General features: G+C 48.7%; 1 protein-coding gene across 1 annotated transcript; it reads left to right on the top strand.

Moving 5' to 3' along the window:
- Nucleotides 1-998: 998 nt before the first annotated feature.
- Nucleotides 999-5,984, top strand: BAMBI (BMP and activin membrane bound inhibitor). The gene is made up of 3 exons (XM_082834229.1): nucleotides 999-1,383; nucleotides 4,562-4,849; nucleotides 5,242-5,984. The coding sequence occupies exons 1-3, from the start codon at nucleotides 1,308-1,310 to the stop codon at nucleotides 5,658-5,660; spliced, it is 783 nt and encodes a 260-aa protein (XP_082690355.1). The 5' UTR covers nucleotides 999-1,307; the 3' UTR covers nucleotides 5,661-5,984.
- The last annotated feature ends 6,288 nt before the right edge of the window (nucleotides 5,985-12,272 follow it).

Below are 12,272 nucleotides of genomic sequence, written 5' to 3'. Positions count from 1 at the left end.
AACCCCAGGTTTGGGAGGGAGGGGAGAAAAGAGCTTCCCTCAGATAAGAGTTTTAAACTGAATTTCCTCTCCACAAAAATAGAAAAACAACAGCAACCCTCCCAGGACCGCCTTTGGGCACTTTGTGGCGGGCAACCCCCCAAGTCCTAGTCAGTGAATTAGCATCTCAGAAGGGCGCTCCCCGCGGGGCTGGCACTGATCAGGGTCAGCCGGTGTGTTTGCCTGCGACTGTTCGGGGGGGTGGGTGGGGGGGGTGGGGGGGGTGGTTAATTGAGTGTCAGTCTCGGCCAGTGTCGTCTCGCTGGCGCCGGGCGCTTTTGGATTTGCTAATTCTCGTTAAGTGTCTGTGGCCGGCTACTCGTCCCGTCTACCCGGGAGAACTCGGCGGCCCCTGCAGATCGACAGCCTGTCTGGGCCTTATTGATCACTCGGCGGGGCGGACGCGCGGAAGGGGCGGGGGGAGGGCTGAACGCGCCCCCTTCCCGCCCGGACGCCCTCCCCGGGCGCGCGCCGGCCCGCGGGGCCCACGCCGGGGGCCGCCCCCGCTCCCCCGAGCTCCCGAGGCGCGCCGCGCGACGGGAGGCTTCCGAAGGCGGCCGCGCGGGTCACTCGCGAGTTTCGGGGAACGACAAGGAAGCCACGCGCTGGCGCACGGCGGCCCGAGGCAGCGCAGTGAGGGTCACGGAGGCGGGGGCCCGAGGCATGGCCTGAGGCCCGGCTCAACCAGCCGCTCCCGAAGGTCACGGGCGCGCGGCCTCCGCGAGGGGGAGCGCGGGAGACGGCCGGCGCCCTCCGCAGCCCAGACGCCGGCGCCGCTCGGAGCCGCGGGGCAGCGCCCTCAGCCCGCGCCCGGCCCCGCCCCCTGGCTGCGGGAGGAGCGGCTGGAGCCTGGCGGCCAATCGGACGGCGCCGGCGCGGCCGGGGCGGGGCGGCGCCGGCCGGCTCCCAGCGCGGGGCGCTATTTACGGCGAGGAGCCGGCCTGATCCGGGCGGGTGTAGGTGGCAGCTCGCGGCGGGCGGTGTCTGCGCGCTCCGGCGCTCGCGCCTTCGCCGAGTGGCCGGCCGAACGCGGGGAACGGAGCCGGGCGCCCACCCCGACCGCCGCGCCGAGCGGGCGGAGCAGAGGAGCGCGCCCTGCGGAGTCGGACCCTGCCCCGCGCGCCCTCCAGCCGCGCTCCATGCTCCGGCCGCGGCCCGGCCCCGCGCCCCGGGCAGCACCCATGCCCTGCGCGCGCCGGGAGCCGTAGGCTGCAGCTGCGCCGCGGCTCCGGGAGCCGGCGGGGGCGCCGCGGCCGTGGGGGGCGTCCATGGATCGCCACTCCAGCTACATCTTCATCTGGCTGCAGCTCGAACTCTGCGCCATGGCCGTGCTGCTCACCAAAGGTGGGTGCCCGCCGGCCCGCCGGCTGGGCGCGCGCTCGCCGGGGAGGGCCGCGGGGTCCCGGGGCGCCCGCCGCCAGGGCTTTGTTAGCGGCGGGAGAGGTGGCCTCCCTCGCGGGGCCCGCAGGTCGCGACAAGTTGCCCGTCCTTAGAAGTCGCGGCGGTGGCTTCGCGGCCGCCCCCGGGTGTCGCGGGCCCGACGCGCGGAGATGGAGTGACAGCCTGCGGGCGAGTGGTTGTCAGTGTTTGTGCAGGTCGGCCCGTCGTGAACTTCCGAGCGCTGCAGCCGGGGAGCGGGGCCCGAGTGTGGGGCGGAGGCGGCCGGGAGGGACGGCGGACCCCGCCCCCGTCGCCCAGTGCCCGCGTGTGCGCGTCTCCGTCGTGAGTGTGTGTCTCGGTGGTCTGCGCGGCTCTGTATTTGAGTGTGTCTCTGCTGCGAGTGCGTGTCTGTATTGCAGTGTCTCTGTCCGTGAGTGTGTGTGTGTCTTCGAGCGAGGGTGCTTGTGAGCCCGCGAGCGTGTGTGCCGTCCGAGGGGTGTGCGTGTGTGCCGGAGTGTGGGCTGTGTTGCTTCTCAGGGGTTGGGAGGTGGGGGCTCTGTCAGCGGTCGTGTTTCCCACTCACCTCATATTTTATAAACGCTACTCAAAAGAAAAAAAAAAAAAGCAGCGGTCAGTTTCTTTTTTTCCCTGCAGGCTTTCGCCGTTTAGGTCGAAATAACCCAAACAACTGCCTCTGGGTTTCAAGGTCCCCCAGCCTCCCTCGCCAGGAACTCTCCCTGCTGTTTGCTCTGCGAACAGATACTTTTTTAGAAACTAGGAAGCATTTTTAGCTTTTCCCACCCCGCATCCCACGCCCCCTTTCCTCTAATTGCCATGTAGCAGGCATGAGGTTGAAGGATGAGCCAGGCCAGCGAGGATGATGTGCTGCAGTATTTATTTACTTTGCAAGGAAGGCTGTAATCAACCCTAAACAACAGCCCTCGCGGGGTGCAGAGGGGAGCCTCCTGGCCCTATCAAAGGCCGGCCGAGCGGGGCCGGACTGCGGCTGACATAAGTCGCAGATACCGAAACTATGTGCCTGATAATGATATAATTAGGGGATCAGAGGTTTCTGACTGCTGCGGACTTCAAACGCTTTGGAAGAAGCCCGCAGTCTCTCCTGTAGCCGTCCGGACTGAAGCAGACATTTTTGTTTAATCACCACATACAGTAACTAGAAAGGGGGGCAGACAGAAGAGCATTGTTCCCTGTTTCAAAATACCAGTCCCCTCCTGGCCTTCCACGTGCCACAGGAAGAAACTTTATGAAACGGCAGAAATAGAGTTTTAATACAGTAACACAAAAGTCCATTCAACTTGCTCAAATGTGGCTCCAATTAAAAAAAAAAGTTGTTAGAGCTTTCCTAGTTACCTGTCAAGATTTTATTAGACTGTTTTAGGTCACTGAAAAGATAGTCTTTCAAACAGGCTCTCGTAAACACTGAGGCAGCCTTCTGCTTGTGTTCAGCTGTTTTTCTGCACGAGGTCTGAAGTGACTGGGATCAAAACTGACTTTAATCTGTTTTATGTCTACTTTCAATCTGTCTGTGGAAATTGTCAGACTTAGGGATCTGCAGTCATCGCCTCTTCAGACCAGTGAGCTTTATGCGAAAGAGCAAAGAAGCGTGGAAGGAGGAGTAAAGAGCTGCTGCGAAGCAGGCTTCCGACTGGAAGGTCCTGCCTACTGGAGAAGGGGCCTGGGCCCAGACCAGGACAGCAGCAGGACAGGACAGGAGCAAGACCTCCGGCTTTGCGGGGCGGCACCCAGGTTGCCAAAGATCTGTGTTTACTTGGCTGCATTTTTAGACCTGGAGCATTAGCAGATGCCGGTGAAGGCTGAGCGCTCCGTCCGGTGGCCTGGAGTTTGGACAGATAGTTAAATGAGACCTCTTACTCAGGCACTCGGGGAGGAGGGAGGAAGAAAGGCAAGGCTGGGAAGAGGTTTGTAAAGCGGTGGTGCCCCGCGTCGGTGTTGGTGTTCAATTTCAGGGCGGCGGTTTCTGTAACCAGGCCGAACTTCAGAGGAGGAAGCTGGGGAGAGGTGCGTACCCGAGTTCAGTTCACAGCAGCTTCAGCCGTGGCAGGTGACAGTGGCCGCGTCCACCGGGTCAGATAGCGTGTGAGCGAGCGCTCCCAGAGCCAGATAATTTCAACGAGAAGTTGACGTGGGAGCCTCAGATCTTGCGCTGTGACTTGCAACTCACAAACTAAGTTTTATAAAGGAAACTTTTAATCACTTCCCATAGAAAAATTTGAGGTTTCCTTAAGGATTTTTCATTCAACCAGCAGAGGTTTTTCTGTTTCAGTGTTTCCCCTTTTAGATCCCATGTTGAATTACACATGAAACTGGGGAGTCTGGGGCGGTGGGGGGGGGAGTGAGCCTTGCAGTTGTACCCCCTCCTCCCTGCTCCCAGTTTTATGACTTTCCATTTGGGCTGAAAGAAATTGACTTTGGCAAGCAAACCACTAATTGTAAAGTGCCTAGTTCCTGTTTTACAGCATACTGACTAAAAGCTCCCCGGCATGCAGAGATCTTTATAGGCAAAGTTTGCCTTTTCTAGAGAGGTTGCAAATAGCTACCCAGTTTCATAGTTTTCAGCCCCCCCCCCCCCCCCGACCGGAGCAACTTCTAGATTGCTGTGTTTCTGGTTAGTAGCTTTACGAGATGTTAGCTAAGGCTCTTGCGTCTCGGTGCAGCCCTTTGAGGTAGTAACCGACTCAGCAGCTGCAATGGAATACTTACACTGACAGAATCTAACAGCGTAGCATCTCACGTTGTACGGTCACGTAGGATTAACTGAGTGAATAACGTAATTTACCTTTTACGGTAGGAGAAATCATGGGGGTGATTATTTTGCTTCAGAAACAAAAGTGTTATTTTTCATTATCCGCTAACTTATCCTAAATTGAACTTTTCTCTGCTACGTGGATTAATACATTTCTAAGATGATATTTCCCTGGCTTGGGATTCAAGCACCGGCTTGCACAAAGGGCTTTCCCCGTCCACGCGGACTGCCCTTCGAAGCCCTCAGCTGAATGTTCTCTAAAGTGAGTGTCTTTGAGATCGGGGGTTGAGCAGTTGCTTACGTGGATGCCTTATCTGGTCTCTGAAGCAGTTTGATGCAGTTTCCCCTTGTTTTCAGGTGAAATCAGATGCTACTGCGATGCCGCCCACTGCGTGGCTACTGGTTACATGTGTAAATCGGAGCTGAGCGCCTGCTTCTCCAAACTTCTTGATCCTCAGAACACAAATTCCCCTCTCACGCACGGCTGCCTGGACTCTCTCGCAAGCACAGCAGATGTCTGCCAAGCCAGACAGGTCCGCAACCACTCTGGCAGCGCTGCGCCCACGCTGGAGTGCTGCCACGAGGACATGTGCAATTACAGGGGGCTGCAGGACGTCCTCGCCCCTCCCAAGGGGGAGGCCTCAGGTAGGGAGAAGCCCTCTGACCGAGCCCTTGCCTGGTCTCCACTGATTTTGTTGTTAATGTAATCAGGGATAGCAGAGGGAGAAGCACGGCTGGGTGCAAGGGGCATCTCTACTGGGTAGCTTTCGTGTCCGCGTGAGCGTTAGATGCCTGTCTGCGTAATAGGTTTTGCCTGTTTTTCCAACATTTTGAAGCCACTAAGAGACCATTACTAATCCGTAATGACAGTTCGAAAACAAGTGTTTTTGGAAGCTTCTCTGCCACACTGGCAGCATTTCTGTTCTAAATATTGATTGAATTGGAAGCTTCTCTTCAATGGGGTGGCACGTTGAAAACGGAGGGGTGCCCGCGAACGTCTCCAGGAGGGCTTGATCGTTTTGCTTGTGTTCCTTTAGGACAAGGGAACAGGTATCAGCATGACGGGAGCAGAAACCTCATCACCAAGGTGCAGGAGCTGACGTCCTCCAAAGAGCTGTGGTTCCGGGCGGCGGTGATCGCCGTTCCCATCGCCGGGGGGCTGATCCTAGTGTTGCTGATTATGTTGGCCCTGAGGATGCTGCGGAGCGAGAGCAAGAGGCTGCAGGACCAGCGGCAGCAGATGCTGTCCCGTTTGCACTACAGCTTTCACGGACACCACTCCAAAAAGGGGCAGGTGGCAAAGCTGGACTTGGAGTGCATGGTGCCCGTGACCGGCCATGAGAACTGCTGTCTGACCTGCGACAAGACGAGACAGGCTGACCTCAGCCACGACCGGATCCTGTCGCTCGTGCACTGGGGCATGTACAGTGGGCACGGGAAGCTGGAGTTCGTATGACGGGGTCTCACGGAACTGGACCTCTGGGGCCCTTTGAGTTCTGCTGGCCGGGAGCACTTTATCTGAAGAAAAACAAACTCGCGTCATGACCTTCGAGAGATAGAATGACCTCTGCAAACAGAATCTTGGATATTTCTTCTGAAGGATTATTTGCACAGACTTAAATACAGTCAAAATGTATTATTTGCTTTAAAAGTATAAAAAGCAAAGAGAAGACTCTGTACACTGTTACCAGGGTTATCTGCATCCAGAGGGAGCTGGAATCGAGTACCTAAATAAAAGAAAGTGTGCTCTGTGTAAGCTCCTACATCCTGATTTATCATAGAGGTTAAAAAAAATATATGTGTGTATATATATATATATATATATATATATATATATATATATATTTTTTTTTTTTTGTCTGAAATTTGGCGGTGTCTTGTCATAAATTAAAAACTAAGCAGGAAAGGTAAGGAACTACGTATTAGTGATACAGATGAAGACCCGTCATCGCCCAGAGTAGGTTCTCAACCATAGATTTTGGCTTAACTTTTTCATTTTTATTATTTTTTTAAACAAGACCAAGATCTCGTTTTTTCTTACGTGGCACGTGTGTCATTTTCTTACAGTGTGGAGAATTTCTAAAGGTGTACTGCCCATCATTCAGTGTCTTACCCACAATTTTTGGTGAGGATAATGCTGGTTTTTAACTTTCATCTAATAGAAATCAGAAACTTATTTATACCAGGTCAGATATCACTGACCAATTTCGGAAGTTGCCTTAGCAAAGAGTGGTATTTAGCAACTTGATCTAGGTGCTCTGGAATATGTTTTTAAATGTGTCTACCTCCGATCAAAAAAGGAAAAAAAGCTTTTACTAAATGAAACTTCGTTTTGGTAAAGTTAGTCACTGTCTACTTTTACTTCTTAATTCATCAGTTTATTCTGTCTCAAACCTAATTTAATATTTTGGACCCCAAATTTAGCCAAACATGATTGTACCATGTTCCTGGTTTTTAAGCCTTCCTTCTACACAGTGTTATTATTATTTTTTTTACTTCTCAATCTTTAGAAAGATTTTCAAGAGGGAACGTTATATATCGAGATTTAAATAACAATTTCCTCCCTAAATGATTCTTTTATTTATATAATCAAATAGACTTGGTTTTAGCCACTAACACACTATGTAACAGTGTTCCCACTCCTGGAGGACTTCGGCAATACAGCCCAGCCTGAATTTAAACCCCTGCCACGTTTGTTTACTTTTTTCCCCCAGATGGGTCTTTGCTATCTTAAATGTGAGAATAATTTGTAGGTTCTTTTCTCAATACTTTTGTATATTTGAAACTTTTGCTTAAAAATTAACCTATAGCCTGCATATTTGAGTACATGTGGGGTTTTCTTTTACAAATGTTAAAGGATTTTTTGCATTTTTTTCTGGGATATTTTATGATCAGTATAATTTGGGTCCCTTAAGAAGACAGGTGCAGTCGCCCAGTTGATGGAAGAACCTGAGTTGAAATGACTAGTCTAAAAATGAATACCTAGGTTATTTAGGAACTAGTGGACCACAGCCCCAAACAAATTAGGCTATGGAATAAATATGCATTTTAATAAATGGCATTCGTGTTGTGCTTTTTGAGGTTGACAATTCTTGCACGCATGACTTACAATTTATAAAAGGTATTACGTTTTATGTGTGTCCATTTTTGAGGGAGTCAAAGAATTTTGGGGCCTAACTCTCCAAACCTAAGAGAACGGATCAAAATGGCCAGTTGGTGAAATTTCCACCCTCACCGCCTCTTCCAAGCTTTAGATCAAATTGCAGTAATTTTGTAGCCTGAAGGTTGAAAGACTTCTTGCCTCTTCTGCGTCCTCACGTCAGGGAGCGCGTCATGCAAGTCCCATGACTCTGAAGTGGCCTGTTCCCTTGCTTGGCCCGCTCTTATTCTTGATTCACCCCATTTCTTCCAAATACCAGTTAACTAGGAACTCAGGAATTCATTAGGAAATAAATAGAACAGTGAAGGATTGAAATTTATCCTCTTGGAAACACTTTGAAATCAGTGAATTCCATCCTCCAGGAAGGCCTGCATCTGGGCTGGTGCTAAGGTCAGGGAAGTTTAGTGGCAGGTGAATACAAAGTGTCTCCACGTGGTTCTGTTTGGGCTGAGCTGCTTCCTGTTCTTTCTTGTGTAAAGGAGGCTATTTACACCTCCCTGTTGGTGGGACGGTGGCTCTGTGCTCAGGGTGTCCTCAAGTTGTAGCCGCGTAATAGGCAGGACCTGTCTCTTTCCGTAATAACAAACCCTCTGCCTTTGCTATCTCCTTAGTTAGTATTTGTACACGTTCTTGCCACCAGTTTTAAAGTCGGATCTGCACATAACTTGGACTTTTGACGAAAATATTGCAGGTTTCTCCACTTTGATTTTTCTAAGAACTAAATATAGTGTCTACTGTTGGTTCCCTACGAGAGTGTAGAGGTTGCCAAGAGCGGAGACAGAGGACCCTTCATGAAATAATGACCTAGCTGATGCGGTGATGTAAGGATGGTGATGGATTTGTTTGTCTTTCCCTCATAGAGATGTTTGCCATTACTCTGAGGTGTCAGGACACGGCTGGGCTTACCAGGAGCGGTCCTTGTTTAATATTGACATAGAACTCCCCCCAAAAGTAATCTTCCCTTTCTAAGTGGAAATTTGCCCAAACCAGAGACAAATGGGACCAAATTCGCCATGATGTTTCTGTACGTACACCCCTTAAACACTTCTGCCCCTTTTGAAAAAATTGATCTGTCCGTGGTTACATCTTTTATGTGATTTTTCCTCCCTTATCTTGAATGGCTCAGAGGCTTCCTAGAAATTGACTGGTGTGTCTCTAATTTCTGCTGAACTGATTTTATTAAAAACACTGCACCATAGGGGGTTTGACCTCCCTCCTAAAATACCAAACATGTCTGCTTTAGAAAATCACAAAGCTCTCCTCTGAAGAGCTTGTAAATCTGGTTTCAATATGGCTTGATTATAGACTAAAAGCTTGAAAGCAGTGGCGTCTAGTATCATGAGTCTGGAACTAGCCTTTTTGGGGCCAGGACAGCTTTTTTTCCTTAGAGCCTCGAATTGTTCCTCTTCTGTGTCTCTTAGCCCAAATAACTTTAAACATACAAAAGCTACGTGGTGTGATGAGGTTGAACTCATCCAAGGTAGCAGTCCAGAGCACTTGCGGGTCTCACAGCCTGGGTTCCTGTGCTCCTCTGTTCCCAGACGTGTGAACTTGGGCACATTAACCTGGGCTCTTTGGATACTCAGTTCAGTTACCCACACAACGGGGGCTGTAATTACACCTTATGTGATTCTTGCGAGGAGGTGTAGGAGGCGGTATTCCTGCTAATACACGAGTCTTGGATGAACTCAAGTCCCGCCCCCACCAAATCCTCAAAATTGGAGAACTGATACCTGTTATTTATACAGTGGATAGTTTTATTTTACTCTTTAGTATTTCAGATCTTTGCATGTTTGAGGTTTGCAAGCCCTTCTTCAGTTGCCTGCAGACTGGATTTAACTTTTTAAATATTCACTTTCAATTGACTGCTTTTAGCCTCTCCTAGCTACAGATCATGTTGGTTTGTAATTGTTTCCTTCTGTGATAATCTGGACGGCACTGATAGGAACGTTTTCATTGTGTGCACCTATCCCGTTGGATGTTTGACGGGAGGAAGTTCTCTCAGAGTTTCAGCTGCTCCAGGCGCTTAATCCATTGAGAAAACCACAAAAGCCAAGTTAGGTGTCAGAGTGCGTCAGAATTGCTTGAACAGTTTGTGTCTGATGCATTCTGAGCAAGTGCTACCATCAATTACAGTCGGCCCCATAGGTGTTCCTGACAAAATACGGCGGTTCCACTGGTTTGGAGGACTTTGTGAATGTTTTCGGGGGGCTCCCTACTTAGTAAACAATCTACTTAATTTCCCTGGATGAAGTTAATTTAGTTATTACTCTGTGGGTCACAGTCATCACGAGAAAAAGAACTGCTGCAACACCAACTCGCTCCCTTCCTTCCACCCAATTCATTCTGTGGGCGTTGCCCTCACTGCTGACCAAAAAAACAGACCCTCCATCTGAGAATCTGAGCTCCAACGCAATAATGAAGTTAAATGCTCTTTCAAGTTTTGGCAACTCTTTATTTGAGGTACAGTTTTCGACTAACCACAGCCTTAGAGCCTCTGATTGTTAATTTGCTAACACTGCACGGTTCTGCAGTGCGGTGGTATCGTTCGCTTGTCTGCCATTCCAGAAATTTGGAGATAGAATTGGGAAGGGGGACAGAGCTGAGTTTAACCAGATAGTAGGGTTTACTTGCAGCAAGGCAGCAATTTTCCAGTGGTTCTGCTTTGTAACCTTTAGAAGTTTTTGTTACTTGGGGAGGGCTGCCAACCTTACAGCCGCAAGCGTTGCCCTTTATGTGAATATGAATGTGGATAACCAGATGGGTATTGATGAGCAATCTTGGAGACACTTTGAATGAGCAGTTAGGTAACATCTCAAGGCAGTTAAGGAGATTCCTCAAGACTTCAGGGAGATTCGTCTACCTAATAGCCAGCGGCCAGACGGCCTCTGGGGGCTATTTCAAATTGCATTTAGTTGCCTGTATCTTGCAGATTAGATTGCTATTGGACTAAGCCTGAGCAGAACTCTGGGAAGACGAGTGCATAACTGTTTATCACACACCGTATGTGTACACACAGGCCATGCCGCGGCCAAATGGTCTCTGTAATCCTGGAGTGATTGTACATTTAACAGATTTCAGGGGGGCGTGTAAGTAGATGTTGGAATTTGTCAGTGATTCGTTTCTAGACACTTGAAGACTGTGTTAGTTGTGATGAATTAATCAGGTCAGAGGCTGTCGTGTGGGTTTACTCTGAAAGATCTCGCGTTACAGACCTAATGGGACAAAAATTGTGTTAGCAGTCAAAACCAAGAGGAATGCAGAAAACTCCTTACCCCTGGTCTCTTCCCCTTGGCATTTCCCTGGGGACTAATGAGGACAGTGGAGAAACACCACACGTCAAGCCGTTTCTGCCTTTTCAAGCATTAGACATCCAGGTGGAAACCTTTTTCACTAAATGCAGTGGATGTAATTTTGATCCCATAGACTTTAACTCACGGTTGCCTTGGAGAATGGGCTATTTCTCACCTGGATTTAGGGATTAAACTGTGAACTCCTCGTGGGGAGGAGCTAGCATCAGTCACCTTTGTAGGTTTCCACAATCCAAGGAGAGAGTGAGACGAAGGACAGATCAAGGCTTCTTGTCAACAGGCATCTGAATTTAGACTGTCAGTAAATAAAGAAACATCGTCTTTCTGTTTGTTTCTCTACCCCAGACTACAGTTTCCCAGATGTGTAATTTTTTTCTCTGGGAAGCCTAAAGGAAAGCAGATTGCTAGCGAAGGGAGAAAGCACTGAGGCGTGGCCCAGTCCGCTAGCCACCTTTTAATGTTAGCACAGCCTCCAGGGTAATTGAAGGAAACTGATTCTCACCAGAAAGTATATCCTCCCCCCACCATGAAACCAAGAGCTGTACTTTCATTTTAGTATTTTTAAATATCCAAGATTTTCATCAAATATGGTTTCTCTAAGGAGTCAGGAATAAGTGCCCGAGAGCTGTGCTCATCACAGAGCTCAGGGATCTGGAACTTGCAGGTGGACACACTATTTCATCCGCGACTGGGGCAACTGGGGCAGCTTTGGCGAATTCCTTTTCTTCTCCTGGAAATGAGCCTCTGACCAGATGCTATAATAAAAGCAAAGAATAGTCTGCTGTGTCTTTTATTCAAGGACACACCAAAAGTTATAAATAAATTACCTGCCCCCTTCAAACGTTTAGCATTTTCATCTGAAAATGCTTGTACTTCAAAAGCCAAGGGGTTCTGGTGCGTCCATTTGCAGTTTTATAAATTTAGACTTTGTATAGCTTTTCTTTAATTACATTATTATATAGTTTTTATTATTGTAATATAATTATTATACTATTATAGATTATACTAATATAATCAATATAATCCAACATATGATATAATTAATATAGCATTCATAACATTAACTTTATTAATATATTATATCATATAAATATATTACTAGTTAATATAATTAATATACATAATGTAGTTGATATTTTATATTTCACTGTTTTTTATTATTATATAGTTTATTATATTATATATATATATATTATTTCTCTTAAGAAACTTAGTCATGCATAGATAAGTAACCAAAGGTAAATTTAAGATGTATGTGTAAAGGCCTTTCCAATCCTCATATTATTTCTAGTGTCCCATATTCTTTTATTTATTTAAAAACATTTTGTATGTACCTGTATTTATATTTTCCATGAGTCCTGGCTCAAAGCGACGTCAACCCGCTGCCAGCAGTGTTTGTTAGAAATACGAGTGAAGTGTGGAAAAGAGGAACGCCATTTCTTCATAAGCAGCACTGGTGTCGGCCAGCATTTTCAAAGGCACATTTTCTGCAGAATCTGCCGTGGCAGCGATCCTGCGGGTCTCCCCCGGGACTCTTCGTGTCCCGCTACGATGTCACAGGAGGGCGAAGCACGGAGGTGGCACTGCTGGCGGGGGC

The sequence above is a fragment of the Leucopleurus acutus genome (assembly GCF_964270905.1).
Source record: "Leucopleurus acutus genome assembly, chromosome: 1".
Taxonomy (NCBI): Eukaryota; Metazoa; Chordata; class Mammalia; order Artiodactyla; family Delphinidae; genus Leucopleurus; species Leucopleurus acutus.
Note: the sequence above shows the minus strand (reverse complement) of the source record. Positions and strands in the feature narration are given on the sequence as shown.

Excerpts from the sequence above, each read along its gene's own strand:
- BAMBI (XM_082834229.1), top strand. The coding sequence starts at position 1,308 with ATGGATCGCCACTCCAGCTACATCTTCATCTGGCTGCAGCTCGAACTC. Across the intron at positions 1,384-4,561 it reads GGCCGTGCTGCTCACCAAAG|GTGAAATCAGATGCTACTGC; the intron begins GTGGGTGCCCGC and ends CCTTGTTTTCAG. Across the intron at positions 4,850-5,241 it reads TCCCAAGGGGGAGGCCTCAG|GACAAGGGAACAGGTATCAG; the intron begins GTAGGGAGAAGC and ends GTGTTCCTTTAG.